Here is a 19,464-nt window from a genome sequence, read left to right on the forward strand (position 1 = left end):
TGACGCATCAGTGGAATCAGGCTCTCAGCTTCTACCTCAAGCTGTTCTCAGATTACATAGCTAAACTCTGCTGACAAATTCCCTTTAACTAATGTATTCTGTTTGGTTGCTGTCATTTTAACTTAATTTCTAACCTTATATAACTCCTACTAAATAAAGGAAGAAAATATATATAACCGGATCAGAGAGGATCTATGAACCATATTTAATATTATATTATGTGATCAAGGGTTTCTCCACATTATCCAATTGTTTCCAATAATTAAACAGACACTTTTATTGTAATGCTCAGAATTTCATTTATTAAGAACCAGACAGAAGCTTAATTATTTTTCTGCAGATATGATTTTTCATCCAATAAGGAATTTATGCAAATTTATAGATAGAAAAGCTCATTAGAAAGAAAGAAATCTTATCACATGACTTTGTCATAATGATGCGAGGACCCTGCAAAAATAAGAAGCCATAGTTAGTGGGTAAATTATGCAAGATACTATGCATATGTACAGTATGTGTGTAGCCTCATCTTTTGTTAAACTAGTAGAAGCCTAAGACACTACAGTACGTGTGTCTAAATTTATACAAAAATCACACCAGTACTATTTAAAGAATTTGAAAACTTATTCTGTTGTTTGCCAAGGCAGAGTTTTTAGAATGTGTCATCCATCGCCCATATTCACACCTCAAAATTGCTGCCTTGCACTCTATCAGTCACTTCCGTGTATCAGAGTGCTAACAGTAAAAGTCTATTCCTGAGTAACTGACACTCTTCTCTCACTAATGGATTAAATGGAAGCTTAATGGCACCTGCAGCATTACTTGGACATATTGCAAGTGCCACTGTGGTCCCTGTTAAACACAGAAAAAACTGGAATAGCACCAAGCTCTGCTCTGTCATTTGCGAAGGATACATGGCTGACTCAGTCACTGTCACTATGGGGATTATAGTAGTTAGATCCCCTCAGAATGAACATTGGTGAACATCCAGCAAAATGCTCGCAATATTGATTTATAGTTTTTTATATTGAAATTCAAGCATTGTATCCTACTATGCCCCTACCCCGCCCCAGGAGACCATCCCTCATAACATTACTTGTCTCAGCATTTAAAGACTTCACTAATAATAAAGATTAATGCCTTAGTTATTTCCATTTTCACTATTTGTTTTTTTTAGCCCAGCCTTCTAAGATCTGTAACTTTTTTAATTTTTCTATCAACATATATGCATAAGAACTTTTTTTTTTAATGAAGGCCTACAGTTTGGAATGAAATACAGCAAAAAAATTATTTGTGGGGTGGAATAGGTAAAAAAAAATTAATTCACTATGACTGCTCTTAAAGCGAACCTGTCAGCTGGAGTGTGCTTAGTAAACCACTGATGGGCACCTTTACACTGAGTAAAATGATACCTTTGTTAATGAAATCTGTCCAGTGGTTCTTTTATAATTTTTATTTTCGGTTCTGCTATAATAATATGCTCGTGCTTTGGGGTGGCCTTTGGGGAGGGGCTGTAACTGGTGCTCTCATTATGTGTTCCTATCTCTAGCTTCTGACAGGTCACTGTGATGTCAGAGACCTGACCATGGGCGTACCCACCGTGGGGCAGGGGGGGGCAGCTGCCCCCCCTAGAAGCAGGGATGCACGCCGCACACCAGGGCCGGCGTCAGCACCTGGCGCACCCGGGCAAATGCCGGGGCCCTGAGCAGGCGGGGGGGCACCTCACCGTCAGCGCCCGCTACCCCCCGCTTGCTCAGGGCCCCGGCACCCGGCACAATACTTACCCCTCCCCGTGCCTCCGCAGCAGTTCCTGCATCCTCCGCGGCTGCTGCACTGTGACGTCTCAGGTCAAAGGGCACGGTGACGTCTTTACACCGCGCTCTCTCCTGAGCAGTCACAGCGCAGAGCGGGATGAGGCTGGCGACGCTGGAGTCCGGAGCAGTGACAGGTGAGACGTGAGGTGAGTATTTGATTTTTTTTTTTATTGTATGGAGGCATGGGGCAGCATAAGGGAGGGGGTGAGGTGGGGGTGTGTGACATCCTGCATGGGGCATTATATGGGGTGGTTGTGTGACATCCTGCATAGGGCATTATAAGGGAGGGGGGGTGACATCCTGCATGGCGCATTATAAGGGAGGGGGAGTGACATCCTGCATGGGGCATTATAAGGGAGGGGGGGTGTGACATCCTGCATGGGGCATTATAAGGAAGGGGGGTGTCATCCTGCATGGGGCATTATAAGGGGGGGGTAACATCCTACATGGGGCATTATATGGGGGAGAACAGCCTGCATGGGGCATTATGTGTGGGGAACAGCCTGCATGGAGCGTTATATGGGGGCCAGTATTCTGTATGGAGCATTATATGGGGGCCAGTATTCTGTATGGGGCGTTATATGGGGGCCAGTATCCTGCATGGAGCGTTATATGGTGGCCAGTATTCCGTATGGAGCCTTATATGGGGGCCAGTACTCTGTATGGAGCATTTTATGGGGGCCATTATTCTGTATGGAGCATTTTATGGGGGCCAGTATTCTGTATGGAGCATTATATGGGGGCCAGTATTCTGTATGGAGCGTTATATGGGGGCCAGTATTCTGTATGGAGCATTATATGGGGGCCAGTATCCTGTAGGGAGCGTTATATGGGGGCCAGTATCCTGTATGGAGCGTTATATGGGGGCCATTATCCTGTATGGAGCGTTATATGGGTGCCAGTATTCTGTATGGAGCGTTATATGGGGGCCAGTATTCTGTATGGAGCATTATATGGGGACCAGTATCCTGTAAGGGGCATTTTATGGGGGCCAGTATACTGTGTGGAGCGATTCGCCGGTTTCTGAGATATTGTGGAATTTACAGTAGATATCACTCATGTAATGTAAGAAGTGAAATCTTTGCATTGTACTATATATATTTCTCTTCGGTATTTGTGACCATGGCTTGCCCCCCCCCCCTAGTTTTGATCCTGGGTACGCCCATGGACCTGACTACTATTTTAAATACTGCCTTTGTAATTTCTGTGCCAAAGTGAAATTTACGTGCCCCAAAATGGCCGCCACCCACGCATGCGCAGAAGCATCTTTCAGTAGCATCTTTCTGTTGCCGAGAGATGCTACTGCGCACGTGCGCGTGCCATTTTGCTTTTGGAAAAAGAATTTCGGTGCAGCAATATGGCGCCACGCATGCACAGTAGCATTTCTCAGCAACCAAGGAATGCTACTGCGACAGTGCGAGCAGCGGGGGCCGTATTGCTGCAGGCAAATTTATTTTTCCTCTAGCAAAATGGCACCCGTGTGTGCACAGTAGCATCGGCAAGCGATGGATGCTACTGCGCGGGCGCCATTTTGCTAGAGGAAAAACAAATTTGCCTGCAGCAATATGGCCCCCGCCGCCCATGCAGTATCATTTCTCGGTTACCGTATTGCTGCACCCAAATTATTTTTCCAAAAGCAAAATGACGCTAGTGCGTACTCGGCAACTGAACGATGCTACTGCACATGCGCGGGGAGCGGTGGCCAATTTGGTGTATGTAAATTTCACTTTGGCACAGAAATTGTAAAGGCAGAATTTAAAATAGTAGGCAGGTCACTGAAAGCACACTGACCTATCAGAAGCTAGAGATAGGAATACATAATGAGAGCACCAGTTACAGCCCCTCCCCAGAGCACGAGCATCTCATTATGTCAGAAATGAAAATAAAGATTATAGAAGAACCACAGGACGGATTTCATCAACAAAGGTATCATTTTAATCAGTGTGATGTCGCCCACCTGTATGTGGTTTACTAAGCACAATCCTGCTGACAGATGCGCTTTCAGTATGCTCTTGTTGTGTGTCAAATGTCACTGCCTTGTGCAATGGGACCAGTTTTATCCCATTTTAATGGATCTTTCTAATATCAGAGCTATGTCTCTGTCTATAGGTCTTAGCCAAGAGAGCCAGAATTATGAAAGCAGTTGAGCTCAGCTGCGCTATACTGTTTACATATTACCCATAAAAATGAATAGGAGTTACAGAGACAATGAAGCAAAAATGAGCTACACCATTGGTGTAACTCCTTAGTTGCAAAATTAGGAAAGCTCGCTTTAATAGACTGTTTCCATAAATCCTATCCATTTGTATGGAGGTTGCACAAACAGAGTAGCACAGCAGCGCTCAGCTATTTTTGGACCCCGTCTCTAGAGGATGGAACCTAGAAGTAGTTATCCCCATCTTGCCTATGAAAGTCAGACATAGGTATAACCCTCAATGGTCATGTACTTTATTTACAACCTAAGTAACTTTTTACCTAAAAGCGATGTGTGTGGCTTGCTGGAGACAGCAACATGCTTCTAAAGAACAAGCTACATTGTGAAGTGTTCTACTTAATGGAAAACTAAGCTGGCTTCTGTAGTATTTTCTCGATTAGAATCAAGTAATTATAATTTGGTCTGAAGAATTGAATAGTAATTATTATATTGTCTTACAATCTTTTCATTTTGTATGATTTATGATTAACTGAAAAAGAAATATAAATATTGGAAATAGAGACTGTGCATTCAATTACCTTTGTTTAGATGCCTAGTAGGCCTTTGCCTAATATACCGTTAGTCAATGAGCCAAGAGCTGGGGTTAAGAGACTAGGAAGACCTCCAAGCAGGGAACTAATCGGGGTTGATAAAACTCCTGCTAGTGTACCCTGGAGACCAGTGAAACAGGAAAACAAACCCATCACAGAACCCTGAAAAAAAAAAAATTTTGTCATCAGTTTGTATTTTGCAAGGAAAAGAGTCAAATAAACCCCATTCGTTTCTAGAAATATGACAAGTTACTAATTTCTTCCATTTTAAAGGGGCTGTCTCTTCACAGTCTCTTTAAAATGAATGGTCATGAGATCAGCTGTTGATCTCCCCAGCCATGTCTGCTGCAAGGGAAATGTAGTATTTATTGCATGGTAGCCCTTTAGAACAACATCAATCTATAAGATACATAAATGGTCTATGTGTTTCCAAGTATAAAACCCCATCTTGTTTAATGTTTTCTACTCTTACATACAGACTTTATCAGACAACTTCAATCAAGATGTCCTATGGACAAGGGCTGCCCTTGGATGTGACAATTACTTAGGAGTTGTCCACTATATATATTGATGACATGTCCATGGGATAGGTCACCAATGTAAGATCAGTGGGGGTCCGACATCCAGCACACTTAGGGATCAAATGTACCGTATGGTACACTGTTTTGTAGTATCTGCTGGCTTATGCAAATCAGTTTCCATTGAACAGAACAGGGACCAAGAACAGCATGGGTCATTTCCTTTTGTGTAGAAACTAAATTGCATTTCTACAGAGCGTCCTCTACACAGTGAACAGAGCAATGCTGTTCAGCTCTGATCACTATCCCCACTGGTAACAGCTGATCAAAGCCAGGTGTTGGACCCCACTGATCTGATATTGATGACCTATCCTGAGCACACATCTTTACGAATGAAAGCTGCTATAGAACTGCAGCAAACAGAAATTTTGAAAACTACTGAAATTATTTCCATCAAAGGTATTTCTTTTATGGCAAATCATTTGTTGCCATTTTCAGTGATACTTTAGAAATAAGTTTGATTAAAGAGCATATTTATATAAGGTCATAGACCAGGATTGTGATAAATGGCTTTGTGAGAGGTCTCCTGAATTGATATGTGAGTAGCCATGTGTCATCCAGTATATAACGCACATATACATATTGATATAGAAATGCAACACTTACCAAAAGATTGTTTAATACCAACAGCTGATTCTTCAAAAGAATTCCACAGTTTCCCAAGACTCCTTCCTACAGAGGAATAAATGTAAGATCATGACTTCAGTGTATTCATTTAGGTTTCCTATGCTATGTTGTAAGTTTTAGCACTGGATATGTTATTATTTCAATAAATATTAAAGGTAATTGAGTAATACAATCAAAGCTGACTCCAGTTATAGATTGCTTGTTATTTTATTACTATTACTTTGTTAAACATTTTATAAATATTCAATACCGTACACTCACATTACATTAAAGGGGTATTCTCATGTTATTACATTGGTGTAGTTAATTAGACAGAGTGAAAATAAGCAAAATTGCAATTTCTATGTGCTTTCATTTTCCTGCAGTGAGAGCATTTCTCTTACATATTGTACAGCTTGTTTCCAAGAGCTCAGCCTCCAGACCATGGCTGAGTTTGAGCAGTAGTTAAATTCCAGGAGATGAGTTAACTCCTAACATCCCAGTCAGCTCTTTCCAGTCCATTCATTTCTATACAGCAGTTTGCTGCTTATCACTCACCCCCTCACTGTCAGATGTTGACAGGGCTCTTATTAGTCCTGTAGTCACAAGTTCCCTGGCCCCACCATCAGCTGTTTTTCCAGAGCAGTTTTCCTAATTGTGGCTCTCACTTTCCTGAGCCTTGTGCTTATTCAAATGCACTGTTATCACTATATGCAAATATAGTGATAACTTTGTAGACTGAGAACAAACACTGACAGACATTAATGTGTAGTAGTAGGACAGATTTCCTGGAAGGAAAATGACATAGCTCTGAGTTGCTCAAGACACAACTGAAGAATACCCCTTTAAATTGACTAAATTATATATGTAATATAGTGCATATATTGTGCTTGTGTCTACATATAGCTGGTTGTCTTTTTGTGACATTTCCTTCTCACTTTACCCGTGTGTCATAGAATGTACTACACAGAACTGTAGCTTACCACCAGGCACAAAACTGGGGTTATGATGACATCAATATTACTTGTTAAACTTAAAATGGCCTCCAAATTTCCATTCTGAAACATAAAGAATAATTTATTATGTTATAATAGTTTTCCTAAACAATAAATAAATGCAACAAAGCCTTACAACAATTCTCCAGTCTTCCTTAGTGAGCACATTATGGAGGTTTAATGACAGCAGCCAATGTGATGCACAGCTGCATGGAAGCAAGAGATCAACAGCCTGAACCAATGATGAGACGGAGTGGAATTTAGACTACCTTAGACTACTTATAGACACTGTAGTTAATCTATAGTCACAAATCTTAGCTCAGTCCTAATAAAGATGAGCTAAAAGTCAGCAAAGCACTGATTAAAAAGTATGTCACTATTGCTCTACCATATTGCAAACTGCCTTTATAACATCCATATCACCTATTAGAGCATATGGAACATATGGGTTTATTTTTTATTTTATATTACAATCATATATTAAATATATCACTTTTATATATAAAATTCACTTCGTATTAGAACTGCATTTTGCAGTGAGGCCTTGTTTACACAGTGCAGTGCAAATGCAATTAAGTCTGGATTCAAAGAAAACACTTTTAGTACCATTTTTTTGACATTTTTTATGTTAAAAATCACTGCAACTATACGGTACTGTATTGGCTATAGTAAATTATGCAATTATACACAGCATTATTTGTGTCCTATGTTCTTATAGTGTTTGAGGGTCTGCGATGCTTTTCTCAAAACTGCAGCACTTTCTAGGCAATTTTTTTTTTATATATGCCATTTTTGCCATTTTTACTTGGGTTTCTCTAAAGGACAAAAAAATAGACATATGCAAAAAGTAAGAAAAAGTCACTCACTACAGACACTAGTTTAAAAATGTTATAAAAATGCTTGATACATTTGGAGCATTTTAAAATGCTGAGAAGGTAGAAATTTCCTTCCTCAAGTCTAACATCCTTAAATCCAATGTCTAAGAATCGATTTCTTCCATTTAACACTTGCATAATAAGTTTCTATAAAATATCGACTCAATACCAAAAGAGCCTGAGACATTTCCAAATTAGATTAATTAAATCTGTAAGAGACTTTTAATGTAAAGCAGTCTGAGGAAATATATAATCTGATTTTACACAAGTAAGCTAAGTTCTCATATAGTCCACATACTTTATAAATCAGGCCATTCTGGTGTATCAGCTAATATAAAAAATATAATTAACAGACAAAATATTTTTCTGCTATCATCTTGAGGCATTTTTAGTATCTCTTACAAGTCATATATTTTCGGATCTAGCAGAAGTTTTTGTAGCACTGTTCTGTCCTCAAGTTCCATACTGAAAATTTATCAAATGCAATACAGCAGTATTCCTTAAGCTGGTTTCTTTTTGATTTCTATTGGACTATAAAATTTAGAAGATGGTGGATCATATTTCCATTTCAATTAGTGTCTTGATTCTGTACCAAATATCTCACAAACGCCTATTATATCCTTATTTCTCCATATAGCAAATATCATTGAAGAAACACTCCCATCAAAGTTGTTATCCTCTTAATATATTGCAATCATATTATATAGCACTGTGTACCTACAATTGCTCATTTTGCCTTTCTACCCAGTTAATTCTTCTCTTTTCATTAGGTCTATGACATTTTGTGATTAGAAACTGTCTAGCTCAATCCTTCCAAGCTCTATATAGAAACAGGAGGTCAATTTTCCCTGCATGACTCATGAGTCACTGCAAAAGTCCCTGGCAGGAGTGGAGCAGGTGGGTCAGGAGTTTAAGTGGGGAATAATAAATCCAGGGAAAAAAGACTTCCTGTTTCTACATAGAGCAGAGAAAAGAGAAGAATTAACTGCTTGACAGGCAATCCCTGCATGTGTCACGACACAGCCGTGACACTAGCATGAACGCTGAGCACGCCGTAAATACTCGGCAAGCACCCGAGGGTGCTTGCCGAACGGGTTAAAAATACATACTCGCTCATCACTATCTATGAAACTATGAACAATATTTTTGGTCATGTAGTGGCATGCTAAAGGGCACTACAATAGAACAGAAAAATAGTTATGTATGTGTTCATAAAATGTGCAAAATATTTAACTTGCAAATTTAGTTTTAACTGTCTTTTGACTAACAGAAATATTCAGTATAAGTCTATTCTTAAGATCTTAATGGAAATCTTCTTAAAATTGTAGATTGCCACTTACCAAGATACAGTTAACAATGTCCAATGGTAGTCCCTAAACAAGAAAGAACCAAATAAAATTTACATAATTATTATCTTTGACACATGCTTTCTTGCACATGTACAAGGAGTAGAAGGGTAAGTTCAAAGTTTGAGTATTGCTGCAGCTTTCGGATGTGTGTCAGATGAAGACCATTTAAATGTCTGAAAAAAATCGAATTTTCTTTTTGTGTTTCTAGACTATTATTTTATAAAAATAAAAAATATCATGCCTAACTGCCTAGTTTGTGTAACATTTCTTTGCTTATATTTTGACTTGCATACACTACTTCAGTTTTCCATAGATGTTACAGGAAAAAATGATATCGTTCTACCATGTTAGCCAGAAAACTAAAAAGCCATCAGTGGTTTATAGCTTACACCTTTCAATGGCTTAATGAAAAAGTGGGATAGATAGCAAGTCTTCAATGCTACTTAGGGCTCTTCATCAGTCATGGTTTATCTCAATATCTGAAGAGTTACCTATGTATACTAGTGATGAGCGAATGTGCTCGGATAAGGGGTTATCCTCTCACAGCTGTTCAACTGCCGAAACACATGCGTGGATTGCCTGTTTGTTGGTCATTCCATGCATGTGTTGCGGCAGTCGAACAGCCGCGAGACATGCAGCTGCAGCAACTCGAACCTATTTTTCAAGCGCACTGAAGATACTCGATGAGCACCCGAGATTAACCCCTTATCCGAGCATATTCGCTCATCACTAATGTACGCACAAGAAGACATAAAACCAGTGTAAAAATTAAGTTAAGAAATGTAAAACCGGACTATTAACAAGTGAAGGGCAGAAAATATTATGCTGTGTGACTGCAGGCTTATGAATCCTCCCAGCGCACGCACTGTACTCTGAGGGAATTTACCAGTTTCAGACCCAGGAACAGAGGGAGGGTATGTATGAGTTGTACATACCCCCGGCCAGTGAGCATGGCTTCGCTCTATACACTTGTATTGAACCGAGGCTGTCTAGTTATGAGACGGGTCTAGTAGGCGTGGCCTACAAGTGAATGGAGGACAAGGCCATGTCCACTGGCGTGGTTCTTTAAGTAACTGAATAGATCTATAGGTTTGCCAGTAGTTATGCCACTTTACTATTTTGTATATGTATATAAAAATTATATCACTTTAATAAAAATGTAGAAAATCTAGAAACTTATATATTTAATTGGCTAATCGTATTTCACTTTTTAAGATATTTAGATAATTTGTTTACATCGCAATAAATGTATACTAGTTTTCTTCTACTCTAACTTCAAAAGTTAATCTTCTATTGATTTAGGTCATACATGTCTCTGGCCCGCAGGGTGATTATATTTGGCCTGCAACACCAGAATCACCACCCCTTGTGGAGCCCAGTATACTGTATGGAAGACTTTGTGGGGCCCATTATACTTTTTGAAGGCAATATGGGGTCCATAATACTGTAAGCAGGACTATGTGGACCATTATTCTGTATGGAGCACTATGTGGGGCCCATTATTCTGTATGGAGGAATATGTGAGGCCCATTATTCTGTATGGAGGACTATGTGGGGTCCATTATTCTGTATGGAGGACTGTGTGGGGCCCATTATACTGTATGGAGGACTATGTGTAAGTATACATTATATGAGTGTCCCACAAGTCAGGATATACATTATCATTATAGGGATCAAACCAGTAGAATGTCATAAAAAACATAATCATTCACCTTTGTCAAAATATATCAAAAACTATCAATACTATAAATCAGAAAGGAATGACCTTACTGTTATTTTTAAAACTTGCTCTAATGTACAGTCCAGATCAACGCATAATAGATCCTGAAAAGAAAAAAGTTTTAATTGAAATTGTGAACTTTTTCAATCGCACATGAATTATATATCAAGAATAGATTAATAGCTGGTGATGCCGTGAAAATTGTGTTTGACATGTTTCCTATGTCCTCTATTTTGCCCCATGTTTTGATCACTTATAATGCAGTCACCATCTATTTTTTTGTTCTCCAGAAAATGTGAACGTTTTTATTATGAAAAAAATGTATTATTACTATTATTTTGATTTTTATTCATGTATTTTTAATAATTTCTTTGATGTTCAAGACATATGCCTAACTTACCAATTGAAAAACTAATTACTTATTTGACACTGGTACATCTTTAGATTGTTTCTTGTTATATTAAAATGAAAAGCCTTCACACTATTTATATTTGAAAAACAAAAAGAAATTAATAAAATCTATAACATTTAACATAAATACCAGCAAGTAGCATAAGTCCTCTAATATACACTTCTTTCTGGTCTCCTTTTCATGTTCAGGGCATGTCTGAAAAGAACAGTAAAATCATCTTAATTCCATTGTGGCACATGTAGACATTATGTGATGTTTCCAATTTAATGATACATTTCCCAGATAAATCTTGGGCTTAAGTCAAAAGGCAAAGTCAACTTGTTTTCTAGCATGTATAGAGTGAGTGACATGGTGACAGGTGATTCCCTAGAAAAAGCAAATTCACTTTCACACACATTATCATGACCTTTATCACCAATAATGTACTTCCTGACTGTGCTACTATATCATGTCGGGTGCTTGTGTTTGGAGCGGGCATCTCGCAGTAACAGCAGTGTCTGGAGCTATCTTTCACCACTGCTGTTTATCCATTTAAATGCCGCTCTCGATCACAGAATTGAAATAGTAGAATCGCCCATTAGCTTCAAGCACCTATGACTGGGTTCACAGGAGAGTGTCATTTTGTCTATGTACTGTAATACAGTTTGATCTGGGGTTCAATTTCCTTAAATGGACTGAAAAAAAAAACATTTTTCAAAATATGAAAAAATATAAACATTTGAATCATCTAATTTTTCTCACATGAATAATAAAAAAATAAAAAATAAGCATAGTTGGTTTTCTATAGATCTGTAAAAGTCAGATCTATCAAAATATAAACAGTAAATGCCATAATCAGAGAGAAAACCAAAATGCCAGGAATGAGTTTTTTGGTCACAGCACTTATTTAAAAAATTGTGATCAAAATATTGTATCTACCCAAAAATGGCATGAATAAAACATCAGCTTGCCCAAAAAAGCTCCCCACACAGCTCCATTGATGAAAAAGTAATCAAAAAAATTACAGGCCTCAGAAAATAACAACATAAACCAATCGTTTTTTTTTTTTAAAACAAAATTCTTACAAGTTAAATAAAAAAAAAAAATACATGTTTGTCATGAGCATAGTCATACTGACAAAGAGAATCGTATTGCCAGGTCAATTTTACAGTCCAATGAACTCCAAAAGAACAAAACACAGAAAACAACAGCTTAATCTTGGTGGTTAATTTTCCTGATTACCAATACATTCTATGGTAAAATGAATAGTGTCATTTAAAACTACAACCCGTTCTGCAAAAGTCAAGCCCTATAATGGTCGAAAAATAAAAATATTTTGGCTCTGACGTGTAAAAGCGAAAAAGCGACTGGGAGTGAAGGGGTTGTTATCTTATGACTATATGATTTATATACTGCTTTTATAAGAGCGGTAGAGCGATACATGACCTGTAACACCATTGTACTCTGTCTCTAGGCTCATTTACTACCATGACTCTAGGTAGGTCAGTATAATAATACACTCTCAGGGATCAGTAACTAAATACAATATAATATTATTGGATTTAGCTGCAAAATTTCTTATTGTTCTGGCTTTAATTTTAGTGTGCACATTAGAGAAATCTCCCATCATATGCCCTGAATGCCAATATATAGTATATTGGAAGTTTTACGTGTGTAGACTGAGGGTGTCTAGGCTGCACATGGGTTGTTAGGGAGTTATACATGTATGTGGCATCCCTCTGCACTCACAAAGTTTAATCAACTTTTTTTTGTCTTTCAAATCTATGTAAAAAGTAAATGCAGTATCAACATAGCCTAACAGAGATGGGCTACAATTAGTACTAGGAGTTTGAGACGTGATGCCAATTGTCATGGTGCCGTCTCTTATGTACACTGTCACCAGAGAACAGTGCTTCTCATTTGTACTATCCATAATGACTGATTAATATCGGTATTCTCGAGAATAATAATTGCCACACAAAATACCTGTTAAATGAAAGAGATTGAATATTATACGGTATATATTTATAATAAAAATATACCTTCAAAATCTCCACTTTTTGACCAACTGATTGGCACGAACGGACATAGAACTCAGCTTTGGTTTTCTGAAATCAAATAAACAAGTTTGAAACAAAAAGCAATTATCACTAATGAGAACCTCATTTCTATGTTTAAATAACCATAATGACATAACAACAAACACCATGTAACTCTACATCTTCCCTATAATGGGTAATGCATAGCAAAAGTGTGGCCAGTTGCAACTTTATTCTGTGATATCAGTTGGTTGCTGTGGATTCAGGCTGCCTCTCATTAAAAGAGGAATTGTGGTGCTGAGCGAGCCCTTTAAATTGACAGAACAGTAACCTTCAAGGATGTTACAGGTTTAGAATCCCCATATATCTATATTAGGTGATTTAGAGAGTACATAGAGAAAGACCCTTTACTTACCACCCATATCTATTAGCCAATGTAGAGAAGACACTACATGTCTGTGTATTTGTTTTGTAAAGATTAATTGCAATCAGTAAGAGAAACAAAACAAAATTATAATCTTGTAGATACGATACCTTACTATCTAATGTTTTGCTTCCTGCCCTGTAGTGGCAGGACACACCGAGACTAGACTTGCTTATTACCACCCTACTTACCCTCACTTCTCCACCTGTACCGAGCACTTTTATATATAATACAACTTTCCAATTTTCTTCCATTTCTATCCCCCTTACAAATGTGCAATTCTCAGTGCAGGGTCATCCTACAGAATATTGACAGTCATGCAACTGGTCTTCTGACACCTTTACTCCTACATACTGCCACATTTAGGCCCTGAACAATAGTTCATGCGACATCTGTCTGTCTTGGGTTCAATTTTTGGCTGAGCTGAATATTCATTTGTTTTTAAAGTGGAGAGTGGAGAAAGCTGCTGCTACACATCTCGGGCACCGGTTGATCTCTTGAATAACAAAAGAAACCGACATTAAAATTAAAATTGCCTGAGCCTTATTTTTCACTTAAGGAGAGCGATATCAATGGGTTCGACCATCTGTATAACGTGTAGAGGGTGGCCCCAGACCGCTGATCAATGGTGAAGATGTTCATTTCTGAATTCAAAGTGCCAATCATTTTGTTTTCCCTGAGATAAGCTTCACCAGATATGTTTGGAGACCCCTTTCTCATAGAGAACACAGGAGTGTTTTGCCAAATTTATTGCTCCTCTATATGGGAGAGACGGACAGAAATGGCTGTCAGTCCAAACAATCGGCCAAAGCTTAGTATTCACACTTAAAAGCACACAGAAAAATTGAAAATCATAAGCAAATACCATTTTATGCAAGAAAGAAACTTTATCTAAACAACCCTAGATGACAGGGAAGCACTGAAGAAATGCCAATTGTGCGCATTATGAAAGGTAGTAAGCCTCAATATGCAACCAGTGAAGAAGATCACAGTATCACTGGAAAATCTAGGTATTTGTTACTTTTCATCAGGCAGTATCACTCACTAAGACAATATTGTGCAATAAAAAGAAACAGATTCCATGCTTTCCCAGTGCTAGTGATGCTGTGATCTTCTGAACTATAAAACATTCTTGAAGAAAGTAAAAAATTATCTCTTACATCGAAAGTGTTCGCTTTGCCAAAGCCATTACTGGTGTCTGTAAAAAAAACGAAGAAAGAAAAATAAAATAAATATTTCTTGATTTTAGAAACATTTGGAACTACAGGTTCAGTCCATTGTTACATAACCCACCTAATTCACAGAGAGGGATATAAAGAATCAATAAGGTGAACTTTGACATACTATACAACAAAACGAGTCAATCTTGTATTCATTGCTTTATAGTTACCTTATCAGCAAAAGAGATGTTGGTTATTCCTAGAGTCAACTAAGTTTCCAAGCGACGCATAGCACATGTAGCTCATTATGTTCTACACTGAATGCCTTCTTGCTTGCATTAAATGTAGGAACCTGTTGAATATCTCCACGTTTTGTCTTAATTGTTTTTCACTAATCTTCCCTAATGGATTTCTCTGAATTTATAAAACCTTTCTGGTTTGAGCACTACCAGCAGTAGCCATGATTGGCTTTTCTAGTGGTGATAAGTCCACCCAGAATGTATCCATTGCTATTTGTGGGTCTTATTGACTATTGTAAATAGTTTTTGAAGATGTTTAAACACTTTACTAATATAACCACATAAGATAAAAAATAATGTTTTACAATAGACAAGAGTTTTTGCAGCACTGAAGTGGTGGGGAATGTCTAATGACAGCACAAGTATAAACTCACAAACCTAGGACAAGACAAAGCTCTGGTATTGGACATTTTAACCATTGATTTACACATCAACAGTGACCACATTACAATTTCTCCTGCATAAACCAAAACATCATACAATCACATCATAGATTAAATAAAAAAAGTTAAAGAATTAGCTATAACTTCCAAAATATAAAAAGTCAAAAAATAAAAAATGGCTGTGTTATGACGATCCAAACAGGCTCAGACAGTAAGTGGGTTACTAAAACAAATGTTGTTGTAAGTAATAGACTTAATTAGCATTCAAATTAATGGATGGCAGTGATTTAACAGTGTTAAAAAAAGAAAACAAGACATTATTAACACTTAATTATAATATAAACTGACCGCATAGATAAGCCAGGAATGAATTAGAAACTGGGACAAGTTATAGTTTTTCATAAAAATATTCTCCTAAGCCCATGTTCACATCTTCAGTATTTGGTGAGTTTTTTTTACCACAGTGTTTGTAAGCCAAAACCTCTGATTGTTCCACTCCTGATTTTGCCTTACAAATACTGATGCCAAATACGGACTAAATACTGAAGGTGTGAACGTGGCCTTAGTTTAACAATATATAAGTTTGTACAGTAAATAAATAAATAAAAAGCAAAGTTTGTGTCACATCCCATGTTTTTCACTTGATTGTTGGAATGTTGGCTTAAAGTGTTCAGGGTTTATTTTTCCTTTCCTCATAGAGCAAAAAACACTATACAAACTAATATTAAATTATAATTAAACATTTAAAATATGAATTAGACATTTTAAGGTACAGCATTTATACAAATAAAACATTGTACATATTTAATAAAACAAATTTTGCAATATAATAACTTACCAATAAAGCTGGCAAGGGCCACACAAAGGAAGATGACTGCAAGTTTCATGATGCAAGTAAAGTTGTTTAGCTCTTAACTTCAATGGAAAGTAAAAGCTGGGTTTGAATTTTAGTCTTATGTGCTGCTCTTATATACATCCAGGATGACACTTGAGGGTGATCTTGACATCTTTCCTTGTTTGTTGATTGGCACAATATAAATCATTGTCATAGTGCCATTACTTTATTACAAGGATGCGAATACTGTCAATATTTATCAAAATTATTTCATTGTAATCAATTAATGTTTGCTTTTGTCCCATTGTACTTGTAGTAATATTTTATAATATTTTATAACATTAATGAATACTATTAACTATTTAATACCATGGAATATTTTGGACTTGAGTGTGCATCCCTATTTTTCTAATGACATATGCTACTTTATGTGGAACCACTTTTGAGTGCTTTTATTAAAAGGACATAAAGAATATGTTTCTCCTTAAACCAGATATCACACAAAAAGTCAGTCTCCCACCCATAAAATCAGTGGCATACCCAGGGGCAGATTAAGAGTAGCCAGGGCCCCGAAGAGTTTAGAAGGTGTGGCTCCCCCCAGGTACCTGATGTATCAAGTGACATCTCAGATGATCCCTTTTCGATAGATCATGTAATATGTCATGTGAGTAACGCACAGGTACTCTGATGCACATCTGTAGATGGAAAATGACAGACCACCATGCAAGCTTTTCCCTAATGAACAGCACTATACATAACAAAGCGCTATACAGTACAGACCAAAAGTTTGGACACACCTTCTCATTTAAAGATTTTTCTGTATTTTCTTGACTATGAAAATTGTACATTCACACTGAAGGCATCAAAACTATGAATTAACACATGTGGAATTATATACTTAACAAAAAAGTGTGAAGTTTTCCCCCTCCCATATACAAATGTGCCACAAACAGGAAGTTGATATCACCAACCATTCCATTTAATTTAGGTGTATCCATATAAATGGCCCACCCTGTATATATACACTCTATATGGCCTGAAAAGTTGTGCACTTAGCCTAATGGCATCTTCTTCTGACTCGTTTTCCCCCTCTTTTGGTCATTCAGGGATTCATCAGGACAAGAAAAGGAAACCATAAGCCGTACTGCAATGAGGATCACAGAACACAGGCCCAGGTAATATGCGCCACAAAAGCCCCTACACACAATATGAGCCCCCAACACAGCCCTCTATATACAGTATGAGCCCCCATATAGCCACTACATACAATGAGTCCCCATACAGCCACCTATATACAATATGAGCCCACGTATAGCCCCTCTATATACAGTATGAGCCCCCACATAGCCATGCATGCCTATATAGTAGGATCTCCCACATAGCCACCTATATACAAGGAGCCCCCACATAGCCTCCTGTGTATATGAGCCCCCACATAACTTGTTATATACAGTATGACCCCTCACATAACCTCCTATATACAGTGTGAGTCACATACATAGCTGCCTATATACAGTATGAGCCTCATATAGCCTCCTATATACAGTATAAACACCCACATAGGTTCCTATATACAGTATGAGCCTCCACATAGCCTCCTATATACAATATGAGCCCCCACAGTCTCCAATATACAGTATGAGCCCTCACATAACCTCATATATACAGTATGAGTCCATACATAGCTGCCTATATACAATATGAGCCCCCATATAGCCTCCAATATACAGTATGAGCACCCTTACAGCCTCCTATTTACAATATGAGCCCCCATATAGCCTCCTATATACACTATGCATCCCCATATAGCCCCTCTATATACAGCATGAAAACCCCACATAGCAGCTCATATACAGTATGAGCTCCCACATAGCCGCCAATTTACAATGAGTTCTCACATAGCCTCCTGTAAACAATATGAGCCGCATAAAACAACCTATATACAGTATGAGCCCTGACATAACCTCCTATATACAGTATGAGCCCCCACATAGCCTCCCATATACAGTATGAGCTTCAGCATAGCCGCCTATGTACAATGAGCCCCCACATAGCCTCCTATATACAGTATGGGCCCCCACATAGCCTCCAATATACAGTACGAGCTCCCACATAGCCTCCTATATACAGTATGAGCCCCACATAGCCTCTTATATACAGTATGAGCCCCCATATAGCCTTCTATATACAGTATGAGCCCCCACATAGCCTCCTATACAGTATGAGCCCTCACATAGCCTCCCATATACAGTATGAGCTTCAGCATAGATGCCTATATACAATGAACCCCCACATAGCCTCCTACAGTTATATGAAAAAGTTTGGGCACCCCTATTAATCTTAAGCTTAATGTTTTATAAAAATTGGTGCTTTTGCAACAGCTATTTCAGTTTGATATATGTAATAACTGTTGGACACAGTAATGTTTCTGCCTTGAAATGAGGTTTATTGTACTAACAGAAAATGTGTAATCTGCATTCAAACAAAATTTGACAGGTGCATAAGTATGGGCACCTCACCAGAAAAGTGACATCAATATTTAGTAGATCCTCCTTTTGCAAAAATAACAGCCTCTAGCCGCTTCCTGTAGCTTTTAATGATTTCCTGGATCCTGGATGAAGGTATTTTTGACCATTCCTCTTTATAAAACAATTCCAGTTCAGTTAAGTTTGATGGTCGCCGAGCATGGACAGCCCTCTTCAAATGATCCCACAGATGTTCAATGATATTCAGGTCTGGGGACTGGGATGGCCATTCCAGAACATTGTAATTGTTCCTTTGCATGAATGCTTGAGTAGATTTGGAGCGGTGTTTTGGATCATTGTCTTGCTGAAAGATCCATTCAACTTTGTCACTGATTCTTGAACATTATTGTCAAGAATCTGCTGATACTGAGTGGAATCCATGCGTCCCTCAACTTTAACAAGATTCCCAGTGCCGGCATTGGCCACACAGCCCCAAAACATGATGGAACCTCCACCAAATTTTACTGTGGGTAGCAAGTGTTTTTCTTGGAATGCTGTGTTTTTTTGCCGCCATGCATAACACCTTTTTGTATGACCAAACAACTCAATCTTGGTTTCATCAGTCCACAGGACCTTCTTCCAAAAAGAAATTGGCTTTTCCAAATGTGCTTTTGCATACCTCAGCCGACTCTGTTTGTGGCGTGCTGCAGAAACGGCTTCTTTCGCATCACTCTCCCATACAGCTTCTCCTTGTGCAAAGTGCGTTGTATAGTTGACCGATGCACAGTG

General features: G+C 38.1%; 1 protein-coding gene across 1 annotated transcript; it reads right to left on the reverse strand.

Annotated features, from left to right (window-relative positions):
* Positions 1-274: 274 nt before the first annotated feature.
* On the reverse strand, positions 275-16,371 carry LOC141165541 (uncharacterized). The gene is made up of 10 exons (XM_073651225.1): positions 16,214-16,371; positions 14,694-14,731; positions 13,113-13,178; positions 11,221-11,286; positions 10,730-10,783; positions 8,951-8,983; positions 6,724-6,798; positions 5,741-5,806; positions 4,545-4,718; positions 275-447 (listed from the first exon to the last, which is right to left on the reverse strand). The coding sequence occupies exons 1-9, from the start codon at positions 16,260-16,262 to the stop codon at positions 4,551-4,553; spliced, it is 615 nt and encodes a 204-aa protein (XP_073507326.1). The 5' UTR covers positions 16,263-16,371; the 3' UTR covers positions 275-447; positions 4,545-4,550.
* Between the last annotated feature and the right edge of the window lie 3,093 nt (positions 16,372-19,464).

The sequence above is a fragment of the Phyllobates terribilis genome, unplaced genomic scaffold (assembly GCF_046119375.1).
Source record: "Phyllobates terribilis strain yellow unplaced genomic scaffold, ASM4611937v1 Scaffold_11__3_contigs__length_659146591, whole genome shotgun sequence".
NCBI lineage: Eukaryota > Metazoa > Chordata > Amphibia > Anura > Dendrobatidae > Phyllobates > Phyllobates terribilis.